Consider the following 15724-nt stretch of genomic DNA (forward strand, 5'->3'; position numbering starts at 1 on the left):
GCCTCTCTCTCACAGCCTGCTGGCCTCTCTCTCACAGCCTGCTGGACTCTCTCACAGCCTGCTGGCCTCTCTCTCACAGCCTGCTGAACTCTCTCTCAGCCTGCTGGCCTCTCTCTTTCAGCCTGCTGGCCTCTCTCTCTCAGCCTGCTGTCCACTCTCTATCTCAGCCTGCTGGCCTCTCTCTATCTCAGCCTGCTGGCCTCTCTCTATCTCAGCCTGCTGGCCTCTCTCTCTCAGCCTGCTGGACTCTCTCTCACAGCCTGGTGGACTCTCTCTCACAGCCTGGTGGGCTCTCAATCTCACCCTGCTGGCCTCTCTCTCACAGCCTGCTGACCTCTCTCTCAAAGACTGCTTGCCTCTCTCTATCTCAACCTGCTGTCCTCTCTATCTCAGCCTGCTGGCCTCTCTCTCTCTCAGCCTGCTGGCATCTCTCTCTCTCTCTCGGCCTGCTGGCCTCTCTCTCTCAGCCTGCTGGCCTCTCTCTCTCAGCCTACTGGCCTCTCTCTCTCAGCCTGCTGGTCTCTCTCGCTCAGCCTGCTGGTCTCTCTCTCTCAGCCTACTGGCCTCTCTCTCACAGCTTGCTGGCCTCTCTCTCACAGCCTTGTGGACTCTCTCTCTCTCAGCCTGCTGGCCTCTCTCTCTCTCTCTCTCAGCCTGCTGGCCTCTCTCTCACATCCTGCTGGCCTCTCTCTCAGCCAGCTCGCCTCTCGCTCATAGCCCGCTGGCCTCTCTCTCACAGCCTGCTGAACTCTCTCTGACAGCCTGCTGAACTCTCTCTGACAGCCTGCTGGCCTCTCTTTCTCAGCCTGCTGGCCTCTCTCTCACAGCCTGCTGGCCTCTCTCTCACAGCCTGCTGGCCTCTCTCTCACAGCCTGCTGGACTCTCTCACAGCCTGCTGGCCTCTCTCTCACAGCCTTGTGGACTCTCTCTCTCAGCTTGCTGGCCTTTCTCTCTCAGCCTGCTGGCCTCTCTCTATCTCAGCCTAATGGCCTCTCTCTCACAGCCTGGTGGACTCTCTCTCACAGACTGCTGTTCACTCTCTCACAGCCTGCTGGCCTCTCTCTCACAGCCTTGTGGACTCTCTCTCTCAGCCTGCTGGCCTCTCTCTCAGCCTGCTGGCCTCACTCTCACAGCCTGCTGGCCTCTCACTCACAGCCTGGTGGACTCTCTCTCAGCCTACTGGTCTCTCTAGCTCAGCCAGCTGGCCTCTCTCTCAGCCTGATGGACTCTCGCTCATAGCCTGCTGGCCTCTCTCTCAATGTGCTGGCCTCTCTCTGACAGCCTGATGGCCACTCTCTCACAGCCTGCTGGCCTCTCTCACAGCCTGCTGGCCTCTCTCTCACAGCCTGGTGGACTCTCGCTCATAGCCTGCTGGCCTCTCTCTCAATCTGCTGGTCTCTCTCTGACAGCCTGCTGGCCACTCTCTCACAGCCTGCTGGCCTCTCTCACAGCCTGCTGGCCTCTCTCTCACAGCCTTGTGGACTCTCTCTCTCAACCTGCTGGCCTCTCTCTCTCAGCCTGCTGGCCTCTCTCTCAATCGGCTGGTCTCTCTCTGACAGCCTGCTGTCCTCTCTCTCAGACTGCTGGCCTCTCTCTCAGCCTGCTGGCCTCTCTCTATCTCAGCCTGCTGGCCTCTCTCTATCTCAGCCTGCTGGCCTCTCTCTATCTCAGCCTTCTGCCCTCTCTCCATCTCAGCCTGCTGGCCTCTCTCTATCTCAGCCTGCTGGCCTCTCTCTATCTCAGCCCACTGGCCTTTCTCTCTCTCAGCCTGCTGGCCTCTCTCTCTCAGCCTGCTGGCCTCTCGCTCATAGCCTGCTGGCCTCTCGCTCATAGCCTGCTGGCCTCTCTCTCAATCTGCTGGTCTCTCTCTGACTGTCTGCTGGCCTCTCTCTCACAGCCTGCTGAACTCTCTCTCAGCCTGCTGGCCTCTCTCTTTCAGCCTGCTGGACTCTCCCTCTCAGCCTGCTGTCCACTCTGTATCTCAGCCTGCTGGCCTCTCTCTATCTCAGCCTGCTGGCCTCTCTCTATCTCAGCCTGCTGGCCTCTCTCTATCTCAGCCTGCTGGTCTCTCTCCCTCTCTCAGCCTGCTGGCCTCTCTCTCTCTCAGCCTGCTGGACTCTCTCTCACAGCCTGCTGGACTCTCTCTCACAGCCTGGTGGACTCTCAATCTCACCCTGCTGGCCTCTCTCTCACAGCCTGCTGACCTCTCTCTCAAAGACTGCTTGCCTCTCTCTATCTCAACCTGCTGTCCTCTCTATCTCAGCCTGCTGGCCTCTCTCTCTCAGCCTGCTGGTCTCTCTCTCTCAGCCTACTGGCCTCTCTCTCTCTCTCAGCCTGCTGGTCTCTCTCTCAGCCTGCTGGTCTCTCTCTCTCAGCCTACTGGCCTCTCTCTCACAGCTTGCTGGCCTCTCTCTCACAGCCTTGTGGACTCTCTCTCTCTCAGCCTGCTGGCCTCTCTCTCTCTCTCTCTCAGCCTGCTGGCCTCTCTCTCACATCCTGCTGGCCTCTCTCTCACAACCTGGTGGACTCTCTCTCTCAGCCTACTTGTCTCTCTCTCTCAGACAGCTGGCCTCTCTATCAGCCAGCTGGCCTCTCGCTCATAGCCTGCTGGCCTCTCTCTCACAGCCTGCTGAACTCTCTCTGACAGCAGGCTGAACTCTCTCTGACAGCAGGCTGAACTCTCTCTCACAGCCTGCTGGCCTCTCTCTCAGCCTGCTGGTTCCTCTCTCAGCCTGCTGGCCTCTCTCTCACAGCCTGCTGAACTCTCTCTGACAGCAGGCTGAACTCTCTCTCACAGCCTGCTGGACTCTCTCACAGCCTGCTGGCCTCTCTCTCACAGCCTTGTGGACTCTCTCTCTCAGCCTGCTGGCCTCTCTCTCTCAGCCTAATGGCCTCTCTCTCACAGCCTGGTGGACTCTCTCTCACAGACTGCTGTTCACTCTCTCACAGCCTGCTGTCCTCTCTCTTTCAGCCTGCTGGCCTCTCTCTCACAGCCTGGTGGCCTCTCTCTCACAGCCTGCTGGCCTCTCTCTCACAGCCTGCTGGCCTCTCTCTCACAGCCTTGTGGACTCTCTCTCTCAGCCTGCTGTTCTCTCTCTCTCAGCCTGCTGGCCTCTCTCTCACAGCCTGCTGGCCTCTCTCTCACAGCCTGGTGGACTCTCTCTCAGCCTACTGGTCTCTCTAGCTCAGCCAGCTGGCCTCTCTCTCAGCCTGGTGGACTCTCGCTCATAGCCTGCTGGCCTCTCTCTCAATCTGCTGGCCTCTCTCTGACAGCCTGCTGGCCACTCTCTCACAGCCTGCTGGCCTCTCTCACAGCCTGCTGGCCTCTCTCACAGCCTGCTGGACTCTCTCTCACAGCCTTGTGGACTCTCTCTCTCAGCCTGCTGGCCTCTCTCTCACAGCCTGCTGGTCTCTCTCTCACAGCCTGCTGGCCTCTCTCTCACAGCCTGCTGGCCTCTCTCTATCTCAGCCTGCTGGCCTCTCGCCATCTCAGCCTGCTGGCCTCTCTCCATCTCAGCCTGCTGGCCTATCTCTCACAGCTTGCTGGCCTCTCTCTCACAGCCTTGTGGACTCTCTCTCTCAGCCTGCTGGCCTCTCTCTCTCTCTCTCAGCCTGCTGGCCTCTCTCTCACATCCTGCTGGCCTCTCTCTCACAGCCTGGTGGACTCTCTCTCTCAGCCTACTTGTCTCTCTCTCTCAGCCAGCTGGCCTCTCTCTCAGCCAGCTGGCCTCTCGCTCATAGCCTGCTGGCCTCTCTCTCACAGCCTGCTGAACTCTCTCTGACAGCCTACTGGTCTCTCTAGCTCAGCCAGCTGGCCTCTCTCTCAGCCTGGTGGACTCTCGCTCATAGCCTGCTGGCCTCTCTCTCAATCAAATGGTCTCTCTCTGACAGCCTGCTGGCCACTCTCTCACAGCCTGCTGGCCTCTCTCACAGCCTGCTGGCCTCTCTCACAGCCTGCTGGCCTCTCTCTCACAGCCTTGTGGACTCTCTCTCTCAGCCTAATGGCCTCTCTCTCACAGCCTGGTGGACTCTCTCTCACAGACTGCTGTTCACTCTCTCACAGCCTGCTGTCCTCTCTCTTTCAGCCTGCTGGCCTCTCTCTCAATCTGCTGGCCTCTCTCTGACAGCCTGCTGGCCACTCTCTCACAGCCTGCTGGCCTCTCTCACAGCCTGCTGGCCTCTCACACAGCCTGCTGGACTCTCTCTCACAGCCTTGTGGACTCTCTCTCTCAGCCTGCTGGCCTCTCTCTCTCAGCCAGCTGGCCTCTCTCTCAGCCAGCTGGCCTCTCGCTCATAGCCTGCTGGCCTCTCTCTCACAGCCTGCTGAACTCTCTCTGACAGCCTACTGGTCTCTCTAGCTCAGCCAGCTGGCCTCTCTCTCAGCCTGGTGGACTCTCGCTCATAGCCTGCTGGCCTCTCTCTCAATCAAATGGTCTCTCTCTGACAGCCTGCTGGCCACTCTCTCACAGCCTGCTGGCCTCTCTCACAGCCTGCTGGCCTCTCTCACAGCCTGCTGGCCTCTCTCTCACAGCCTTGTGGACTCTCTCTCTCAGCCTAATGGCCTCTCTCTCACAGCCTGCTGGCCTCTCTCACAGCCTGCTGGCCTCTCTCTCACAGCCTTGTGGACTCTCTCTCTCAGCCTAATGGCCTCTCTCTCACAGCCTGGTGGACTCTCTCTCACAGACTGCTGTTCACTCTCTCACAGCCTGCTGTCCTCTCTCTTTCAGCCTGCTGGCCTCTCTCTCAATCTGCTGGCCTCTCTCTGACAGCCTGCTGGCCACTCTCTCACAGCCTGCTGGCCTCTCTCACAGCCTGCTGGCCTCTCACACAGCCTGCTGGACTCTCTCTCACAGCCTTGTGGACTCTCTCTCTCAGCCTGCTGGCCTCTCTCTCTCAGCCAGCTGGCCTCTCGCTCATAGCCTGCTGGCCTCTCTCTCACAGCCTGCTGAACTCTCTCTGACAGCCTACTGGTCTCTCTAGCTCAGCCAGCTGGCCTCTCTCTCAGCCTGGTGGACTCTCGCTCACAGCCTCAATCAAATGGCCTCTCTCTGACAGCCTGCTGGCCACTCTCTCACAGCCTGCTGGCCTCTCTCACAGCCTGCTGGCCTTCTCACAGCCTGGACTCTCACAGCCTCAACCTCTCAACCTGCTGGCCTCTCTCTCTCAGCCTGCTGGCCTCTCTATCACAGCCTGCTGGCCTCTCTCTCACAGCCTGCTGGCCTCTCTCTATCTCAGCCTGCTGGCCTCTCGCCATCTCAGCCTGCTGGCCTCTCTCCATCTCAGCCTGCTGGCCTCTCTCCATCTCAGCCTGCTGGCCTCTCTCCATCTCAGCCTGCTGGCCTCTCTCCATCTCAGCCTGCTGGCCTCTCTCCATCTCAGCCTGCTGGCCTATCTCTATCTCAGCCTGCTGGCCGCTCTCTCTCAGCCTGATGGCCATTCTCTCTCTCAGCCTGCTGGCCGCTCTCTCTCAGCCTGCTGGCCTCTCGCTCATAGCCTGCTGGCCTCTCTCTCAATCTGCTGGCCTCTCTCTGACAGCCAGCTGGCCTCTCTCTCACAGCCTAGCCTGGCCTCTCTCTCAATCAAATGGCCTGCTGACAGCCTGCTGGCCACTCTCTCACAGCCCTGCTGGCCTGCTGGCCTCTCACAGCCTGCTGGCCTCTCTCTCACAGCCTTGTGGACTCTCTCTCAGCCTAATGGTCTCTCTCACAGCCTGCTGGCCTCTCTCACAGACCTGTTCACTCTCTCACAGCCTGGACTCTCGCTCATGACAGCCTGCTGGCCTCTCTCTCAATCTGCTGGCCTCTCTCTGACAGCCTGCTGGCCTGCTCTCTCTCACAGCCTGCTGGCCTCTCGCTCACAGCCTGCTGGCCTCTCTCTCACAGCCTGCTGTGGACTCTCTCTCTCAGCCTGCTGGCCTCTCTCTATCTCAGCCTGCTGGCCTCTCTCTCAATCTGCTGGTCTCTCTCTGACAGCCTGCTGGCTCTCTCTCTCACAGCCTGCTGGCCCTCACAGCCTGCTGGCCTATCTCAGCCTGCTGGCCTCTCTCACAGCCTTGTGGATCTCAGCCTGCTGGCCTCTCTCTCACAGCCTGCTGGACTCTTGCTCACAGCCTGCTGGCCTCTCTCTCAATCTGCCTAATGGCCACTCTCTGACAGCCTGCTGGCCTCTCTCTCACAGCCTGCTGAACTCTCTCTCACAGCCTGCTGTCCTCTCTCTTTCAGCCTGCTGGCCTCTCTCTCAATCTGCAGCCTGCTGCCCTCTCTCTATCTCACAGCCTGCTGGCCTCTCTCACAGCCTGCTGGACTCTCTCTCACAGCCTTGTGGATCTCAGCCTGCTGGCCTCTCTCTCAGCCATCTCAGCCTGCTGGCCATAGCCTGCTCTATCTCACAGCCTGCTGCTGACAGCCTCTCTCTATCTCAGCCTGCTGGCCTCTCTCTACCTCAGCCTGCTGTCCTCTCAATCAAATGGTCTCTCTCTGACAGCCTGCTGGCCTCTCTCTCTCAGCCTGCTGGCCTCACAGCCTGCTGGCTCACAGCCTGCTGGCCTCTCTCTCAAGCCTGCTGGCCTCTCTCTCACAGCCTGCTGGACTCTCTCTCACAGCCTGCTGAACTCTCTCTCAGCCTGCTGTCCTCTCTCTTTCAGCCTGCTGGCCTCTCTCTCTCAGCCTGCTGTCTCTCACAGCCTGCTCTCTATCTCAGCCTGCTGGCCCTCTCTCACAGCCTTGTATCTCAGCCTGCTGGCTCTCTCTATCTCAGCCTGCTGGCCTCTTGCTCAGCCAGCTCTATCTCAGCCTGCTGGCCTCTCTCTATCTCAGCCTGCTGGCCTCTCTCTATCTCAGCCTGCTGGCCTTGTGGACTCTCTCTCAGCCTGCTGGCCTCTCTCAGCTCAGCCTGCTGGACTCACAGCCTGCTGGCCTCTCTCATCTCAGCCTGCTGGACTCTCTCTCTCAGCCTGCTGGACTCTCTCTCACAGCCTGCTGACCTCTCTCTCTCAGCACTGCTGGCCTCTCTCTATCTCAACCTGCTGTCCTCTCTCTATCTCAGCCTGCTGGCCTCTCTCTCTCAGCCTGCTGGCTCTCAATCTGCTCTCTCTCGGCCTGCTGGCCTCTCTCTCTCAGCCTGCGGGTCTCTCTCTCTCAGCCTGCTGAACTCTCTCAGCCTGCTGGCTCTCTCAGCCTGCTGGCCTCTCTCTCTCTCAGCCTGCTGGCCTCTCTCTGACAGCCTCTCTCTCAGCCTACTGGCCTCTCTCTCTCAGCCTTGCTGGCCTCTCTCTCACAGCCTGTGGACTCTCTCTCTGACAGCCTGCTGGCCTGCTGGCCTCTCTCACAGCCTGCTGGCCTCTCTCTCACAGCCTCGTGGACTCTCTCTCTCAACCTGCTGGCCTCTCTCTATCTCAGCCTGCTGGCCTCTCTCTCAATCTGCTGGTCTCTCTCTGACAGCCTGCTGGCCTCTCTCTCAGCCTGCTGGCCTCTCTCTATCTCAGCCTGCTGGCCTCTCTCTATCTCAGCCTGCTGGCCTCTCTCTATCTCAGCCTGCTGGCCTCTCTCTATCTCAGCCTGCTGGCCTCTCTCTACCTCAGCCCGCTGTCCTTTCTCTCTCTCAGCCTGCTGGCCTCTCTCTCTCAGCCTGCTGGCCTCTTGCTCATAGCCTGCTGGCCTCTCTCTCAATCTGCTGGCCTCTCTCTGACAGCCTGCTGGCCTCTCTCTCACAGCCTGCTGAACTCTCTCTCAGCCTGCTGTCCTCTCTCTTTCAGCCTGCTGGCCTCTCTCTCTCAGCCTGCTGTCCTCTCTCTATCTCAGCCTGCTGGCCTCTCTCTATCTCAGCCTGCTGGCCTCTCTCTATCTCAGCCTGCTGGCCTCTTTCTATCTCAGCCTGCTGGCCTCTCTCTATCTCAGCCTGCTGGCCTCTCTCTATCTCAGCCTGCTGGTCTCTCTCTCTCAGCCTGCTGGCCTCTCTCCAGCTCAGCCTGCTGGACTCTCTCGCACAGCCTGCTGGACTCTCTCTCTCACCCTGCTGGACTCTCTCTCACAGCCTGCTGACCTATCTCTCAAACACTGCTGGCCTCTCTCTATCTCAACCTGCTGTCCTCTCTCTATCTCAGCCTGCTGGCCTCTCTCTCTCTCAGCCTGCTGGCCTCTCTCTCTCTCGGCCTGCTGGCCTCTCTCTCAGCCTGTGGTCTCTCTCTCTCAGCCTACTGGCCTCTCTCTCTCAGCCTGCTGGTCTCTCTCTCAGCCTGCTGGTCTCTCTCTCTCAGCCTACTGGCTCTCTCTCACAGCTTGCTGGCCTCTCTCTCACAGCCTTGTGGACTCTCTCTCTCAGCCTGCTGGCCTCTCTCTCAGCCTGCTGGCCTCTCTCTCACAGCCTGCTTTCCTCTCACTCACAGCCTGGTGGACTCTCTCTCTCAGCCTACTTGTCTGTCTCTCTCAGCCAGCTGGCCTCTCGCTCACAGCCTGCTGAACTCTCTCTGACAGCCTGCTGAACTCTCTCTGACAGCCTGCTGAACTCTCTCTGACAGCCTGCTGGCCTCTCTCTCACAGCCTGCTGGCCTCTCTCTCTCAGCCTGCTGGCCTCTCTCTATCTCAGCCTGCTGGCCTCTCTCTATCTAAGCCTTGCTGGCCTCTCTCTATCTCAGCCTGCTGGCCTCTCTCTATCTCAGCCTGCTGGCCTCTCTCTATCTCAGCCTGCTGGCCTCTCTCTATCTCAGCCTGCTGGTCTCTCTCTCTCTCTCAGCCTGCTGGCCTCTCTCTATCTCAGCCTGCTGGACTCTCTCGCACAGCCTGCTGGACTATCTCTCTCACCCTGCTGGACTCTCTCTCACAGCCTGCTGACCTCTCTCTCAAAGACTGCTGGTCTCTCTCTATCTCAACCTGCTGTCCTCTCTCTATCTCAGCCTGCTGGCCTCTCTCTCTCTCAGCCTGCTGGCCTCTCTCTCTCTCTCAGCCTGCGCGCCTCTCTCTCCCAGCCTGCTGGCCTCTCTCTCAGCCTGCTGGTCTCTCTCTCAGCCTGCTGGCCTCTCTCTCAGCCAGCCTTGCTGGCCTCTCTCTCACAGCCTTGTCTCTCTCTCAGCCTGCTGGCCTGCTTTCCTCTCACTCACAGCCTTGCTGTCTCTCTCAGCCAGCTCTCTCTCTCAGCCTAATGGCCTCTCTCTCACAGCCTGGCTGGCCTCTCTCTCACAGCCTGCTGGCTCACAGCCTGCTGGCCTCTCTCTCACAGCCTGCTGGTCCTCTCTCTTTCAGCCTGCTGGCTCTCTCTCACAGCCTGGTGGCCTCTCTCTCACATGCCTGCTGGCCTCTCTCTCACAGCCTTGTGGACTCTCTCTCTCAGCCTGATGGCCTCTCTCTCTCAGCCTGCTGGCCTCTCTCTCACAGCCTGGTGGACTCTCTCTCAGCCTACTGGTCTCTCTCGCTCAGCCAGCTGGCCTCTCGCTCATAGCCTGCTGGCCTCTCTCTCTTAGCCTGCTGGCCTCTCTTTCTCAGCCTGCTTGCCTCTCTCTCTCAGCCTGCTGGCCTCTCTCTCTCAGCCTGCTGGCCTCTCTCTTTCTCTCTGCTCAGCCTGCTGGCCTCTCTCTCTCAGCCTGCTGACCTCTCTCTCAGCCTGCTGGCTATCTCAGCCTGCTCTCTCTCTCAGCCTGCTGGCCTCTCTCTATCTCAGCCTGCTGGTCTCTCTATCTCAGCCTGCTCTCCTGTATCTCATCATCTCAGCCTGCTTGCCTCTCTCTCACAGCATGCTGGCCTCTCTCTCTCAGCCTGCTGGCCTCTCTCTATCTCAGCCTGCTGGCCTCTCTCTATCTCAGCCTGCTCAGCCTCTCTCTATCTCAGCCTGCTGGCCTCTCTCTATCTCAGCCTGCTGGCCTCTCTCTATCTCAGCCTGCTGGCCTTTCTCTCTCTCAGCCTGCTGGCCTCTCTCTCTCAGCCTGCTGGCTCTCTCTCTCAGCCTGCTGGCCTCTCTCTCTCAGCCTGCTGGCTCTCTCTCTCATAGCCTGCTGGCCTCTCTCTGACAGCCTGCTGGCCTCTCTCTCACAGCCTGTTGGCCTCTCTCTCTCAGCCTGCTGGTCTCTCTCTCTCAGCCTGCTGGCCTCTCTTTATCTCAGCCTGCTGGCCTCTCTCTATCTCAGCCTGCTGGCCTCTCTCTATCTCAGCCTGCTGGCCTCTCTCTATCTCAGCCTGCTGGCTCTCTCTATCTCAGCCTGCTGGCCTCTCTCTATCTCAGCCTGCTGGCCTCTGGCCTCTATCTCAGCCTGCTGGCCCTCTCAGCCTGCTATCTCTCAGCCTGCTGGCATAGCCTGCTGGCCTCTATCTCAGCCTGCTGGCCTCTCGCTCTCAGCCTGCTGGCCTCTCTCTATCTCAGCCTGCTGGCCTCTCTCTATCTCAGCCTGCTGGCCTCTCTATCTCAGCCGCTCTCAGCCTGCTGGCCTCTCTCTCTCAGCCTGCTGGCCTCTGCTGGCCTCTCTCTCTCAGCCTGCTGGCCTGCTGGCCTCTCAAGCCTCTGGCCTCTCGACAGCCTGCTGGCCTCTCTCTCAGCCTGCTGGCCTCTCTCTCTCAGCCTGCTGGCCTCTCTCTCTCAGCCTGCTGGCCTCTCTCTCTCAGCCTGCTGGCCTCTCTCTATCTCAGCCTGCTGGCCTCTCTCTATCTCAGCCTGCTGGCCTCTCTCTATCTCAGCCTGCTGGCCTCTCTCTATCTCAGCCTGCTGGCCTCTCGCTCTCAGCCTGCTGGCCTCTCGCTCTCAGCCTGCTGGGCTCTCGCTCTCAGCCTGCTGGCCTCTCGCTCTCAGCCTGCTGGCCTCTCGCTCTCAGCCTGCTGGCCTCTCGCTCTCAGCCTGCTGGCCTCTCGCTCTCAGCCTGCTGGCCTCTCGCTCATAGCCTGCTGGCCTCTCTCTCAATCTGCTGGCCTCTCTCTCTCAGCCTGCTGGCCTCTCTCTCTCAGCCTGCTGGCCTCTCTCTCTCAGCCTGCTGGCCTCTCTCTCAGCCTGCTCTCTATCTCAGCCTGCTGGCCTCTCCCTATCTCAGCCTGCTGGCCTCTCTCTATCTCAGCCTGCTGGCCTCTCTCTATCTCAGCCTGCTGGCCTCTCTCTATCTCAGCCTGCTGGCATCTCAGCCTGCTGGCCCCCATCTCAGCCTGCTGGCCTCTTTCTATCTCAGCCTGCTGGCCTCTCTCTCTCAGCCTGCTGGCCTCTCTCTCTCAGCCTGCTGGCCTCTCGCTCATAGCCTGCTGGCCTCTCTCTCAATCTGCTGTCCTCTCTCTGACAGCCTGCTGACCTCTCTCTCAGCCTGCTGACCTCTCTCTCAGCCTGCTGGCCTCTCTCTCAATCTGCTGGCCTCTCTCTCACAGGCTGGTGTCCTCTCTCTCACAGGCTGGTGGCCTCTCTCTCACAGCCTTCTGGAATCTCTCTCTCACAGCCTGCTGGCCTCTCTCTCTCAACCTGCTGGCCTCTCTCTCAGCCTGCTGGCCTCTTTCTCAGCCTAGTGGCCGTCTCAGCCTGCTCTCCTCTCTCTCAGCCTGCTGTCCTCTCTCAGCCTGCTGTCCTCTCTCAGCCTGCTGGACTCTTTCACAGCCCAGTCCACTGACCCGGCAACAGAGCCTCGTACCTCCTAATGCAGGTCGTATCTCCTGTCCTCACACAGATACGTGTGCACACACATGCACACACTCTCTGAGGTGGGTGTGATGACAAATGGCACTCCGTCCAGCCCTTAAGCACAGCTCTCCCTTGTACAACCCCTGACCTCTCAGCAAAGTGCTGAAACAGAAAGGTTACAGCCCATCAATCAGACTCCATCAATCACCCTGCTACCCCCCGGTCTGTCACAAAGCTTTACCCTCTCTCTCTCTCTGACGGACAGCTTCAGGAACACAAACACTACACCAGCCCCCGGCCTCCGCCTCTACAGCCGCAGCCCCTCCACTCTTGCCTGCCTGCCTGGCCGTATCACCCTCACCCCTACATAAATGCCATAACAGCCATAATATAGCAGCTCCTCTCATCCATGTAAGGTGCAGCTCTGCTCCTGTCCACTCCTCCTAAGTAGGCTCTGTGGCTCTGTCTGGCCCCCGGCCTCCATCTCATCCCTCAGTGCCACATCTACTGCAACATCAGTACCCACACATGGTTCCTGACAGGTCAGGACTGACTCTAGGACTCAGTGGTCTCTAGGACCCAGCAGACTGGTGACAGTCAGTCACAGAGACTCCACCACCATCACCATTATCATCCAACTGGATGCTGATTGGACAATGTGTGACTCGAGCCTCAAAAGCTTTCCCTGTTATTGTCTATCAGTCCCTTCATTCTCCAGAGTACTGCTCCTGTACTTATGTTAATACCGCTGAGTGTTCGTTTTTTCATTCTAGTTACTGTAAAGTACAGCAAGATAACAGAGCCTGCTGTTTTACATGCTCCTGGAGACAGCCGTTAATAACATTGGGCCTAATGTCAAATATTCCCCTGGTGTCTGACGACAAGGAGGCCTGGTTGGGGGAGTTAATTGTTGGAGAGGGGTGATGATAAAAAGGCGTAGAGTAGAAGTCAGGGCGCTCTTTGGGCCATCTTCTACAATTACACAGGGAAACATATTATTAATTGCCACTTTCTTTATGCGGAGCCATTATCAATGTCCCTGGCAGGCAGAGGAGAGGAGCAGGAGAGGAACTAGAGGACTGATCTGTGTGTCAGAGGGCCAACAGTACAGTTACACATGGATGAGGACTGTTAATAACACCAGGGATGGAAGGGAGAGGAGGGGGAGGTAAAGGAGGTAAAGGAGGCTGATGATAGAGAAAGGTTAGAATATATTTAAACACAGAGTCAATTCCTCATTAGGATGTGTTGTGGTAGATCACAGTGGGTGGTTGGTTGTGTGTGTGTTCTGTGTTCGCTCTACACGCAGAAGAGAATGGCAAGGCCCAGCACAGCCTAACACTGCCTGTTACTCAAAGCTAGTCAAAAGAGATGTCCACCAGCGTTAATGATGTGGATTTATGACATAATTCACGGTCAGAAACTCGGTTTCCAGGATGGGAACTATGGTGGTATAAATAAGAGTAAATATTGTTACCGTGGAAATAACATGAACACTGTTGACATTTAATTCCATGTGTCAGACACAAACAAATACTTTGATAGGACAGGGCAGGTAGGAGTTTTCTTATTTGGCATATGCTAGATATCATGGATATAATCACTGTGGTGCCATCATTTTTCCATTTACAAAAGTTACTTCTTATTGACATTCATATCCCCTCCCTCCCTCCCCACATGCAGAACAAGCCCTCAAATCAACCCTACTTCGTTCTATTGGAGATTGTGTGAATGTGCAGACAGATACCAACACATTAGCATCACATTCACAGCGGAGACCAGAGGAGTGCATGTTGTCTTAATTGGCCCGCTAAAAGGCAATAATTAGTCAACATTAATATTCCATCGTCTGGCTCAAATAGCTTCTGAAAGGTGCAAAGTTTTCCAAACTGCCATCAGGCAGCTTGTAATATTAAACATCTATCCAACTCTCAACATGGGGGGGTGGTTTTCTAATGGGTTCAGTAGGGATTCCTGGTACTCGGCACGAGACACAAATATCTCAAATGAAGAAAATTATACTGTGGAGTGAAGCCTACAAAATAAAAGGCACAGTGTGGCATTTTCTGTGAAGAGATGTTATTTGTGGTTATTTCTTGGAAGACGTCGACATCTCGCTTACCTTGTTTTAGGGGACGTCGTTAGCCATTCCTCATGCTTTTCAAACGTTATCAAGTAAGCTGCGATTTCCTGTGAGAGAGAAGAGAGGGAGGGAGGGAGGGAGGGAGGGGGAGGGAGGGAGGGAGGGGGAGGGAGGGAGGGAGGGAGGGAGGGAGGGAGGGAGGGAGGGAGGGAGGGAGGGAGGGGGAGGGAGGGAGGGAGGGAGGGAGGGAAGGAAAGGCTTCAGTCACCTGGAGCTAGTGTTGCTAATACATTGTGGAGACCACAGTTCATTGACCTTCAGACAGGAGAACACACAGCACAAACACAGAGGGAGCAAAGAGAAGACTATGCTCCTATGCTTATAAAGGACCAGCCAGGTAAATGGAGATTGGGTAAAGTAGCACACAGTAGACAGACAGAGACAAGAGATGCAACACACAGCAGCAGAGGTCAGATCCTATTTGAGACCATCTTAGTTAAGCAGGTTTTGATCAACCTCTCCTCCGAAGACTTCAAGGTGCTTCTCACACAGATTGACGTCTCCAGCGTTTCACATTCAGAGAGCGGCTTTTCATTTTCCTTGGTTTCGATCCTCCCCCCAATCCGCTTTGATCTGCCCTTGACACCCATCTATGTAGCCATCCACTCTTTAGCCTAGGAATAATCAGCACACACCACTCACACAGTGCATTGCCATGTACTGGAACTAGGCTAACTAGTATGTGGATACTATAAAGTCCTCTACATGTACAGTAAAGGAGATGCTATGAAGTACAGTGAGGAGATGCTACAGCTACTATAGATAGATGTACACTGAACATAAATATAAACACAACATGTAGAGCGTAAATGTCCCATGTTTCATGAGCTGAAATAAAATATCCCAGAAATGTTCCATATGCACAAAAAGCTTATTTCTCTCAAATTGTGTTCACAAATGTATTTACATTCCTGTTAGTGAGCATTTCTTCTTTGCCAAGATAATCCATCCACCTGACAGGTGTGGGATATCAAGAAGCTGATTAAACAGCATGATCCTTACACAGGTGCACCTTGTGCTGGGGACAATAAAAGGCCCCTCTAAAATGTGCAGTTTTGTCACACAACACAATGCCACAGATGTCTCAAGTTTTGTGGGAACGTGCAGTTGGCATGCTGATTGCAGGAATGTCCACCAGAGCTGTTGCCAGATCATGTAATGTTCATTTCTCTAATAAGCCACCTCCGGTGTTGTTTTAAAGAATTTGGCAGTACGTCCAACCTGCCTCGCAACCGCAGACCACGAGTAACCATGCCAGCCCATGACCTCCACATCCAGCTTCTTCACCTGCAGGATCGTGTGAGACCAGACACCTGGACAGCTGATGAAACTGTGGGTTTGCACAACCGAAGAATTTCTGTATAAACTGTCAGAAACCATGTAAGGGAACCTCATCTCAGCTCGTCGTCCTCACCAGGGTCTTAATCTGACTGCAGTTCGGCTTCAGTGGGGAAATGCTCACAATTCTCTGGCCACTGGCACGCTGGAGAAGTGTGCTCTTCACGGATGAATCCCACTTTCAACTGTACCAGGTAGATGGTAGACAGTGTGTATGCCGTCAGGTTGATGAGTGGTTTGCTGATGTCAACAGTTTGCTGATGTCCGAGTGCCCCATGGTGGTGGTGGGGTTATGGTATGGGCAGACATAAGCTACAAACAACTAACACAATTGCATTTTATCGATGTCAATTTGAATGTACAGAGATACTGTGATGAGATCCTGAGGTCCATTGTCGTGCCATTCATCCGACGTCATCACCTCATGTTTCACCATGATAATGCACGGCCCCATGTCGCAAGGATCTGTACACAATTCCTGGAAGCTGAAAATGTCCCAGTTCTCCAATGGCCTGCATACTCACCAGACATGTCACCCATTGAGCAGGTTTGGGATGCTCTGGATCGACATGTACGACAGTGTGTTCTAGTTCCCGCCAATATCCAGCAACTTCTCACAGCCATTAAAGAGGAGTGGGACAACATTCCACAGGCCACAATCAACAGCCT

General features: G+C 56.4%; 1 protein-coding gene across 1 annotated transcript in view; it reads right to left on the reverse strand.

The window, feature by feature from the left end:
* The window catches only part of LOC135504249 (calmodulin-binding transcription activator 1-like), a 672226-nt gene that overhangs the window by 416769 nt on the left and 239733 nt on the right, over nt 1–15724 (reverse strand). The window contains exon 4 of the mRNA XM_064922633.1: nt 13697–13764. Coding sequence (XP_064778705.1) covers nt 13697–13764 — 68 coding nt within the window. The remainder of the gene's footprint in view (nt 1–13696; nt 13765–15724) is intronic.

The sequence above is a fragment of the Oncorhynchus masou genome, chromosome 18, assembly GCF_036934945.1.
Source record: "Oncorhynchus masou masou isolate Uvic2021 chromosome 18, UVic_Omas_1.1, whole genome shotgun sequence".
NCBI lineage: Eukaryota > Metazoa > Chordata > Actinopteri > Salmoniformes > Salmonidae > Oncorhynchus > Oncorhynchus masou.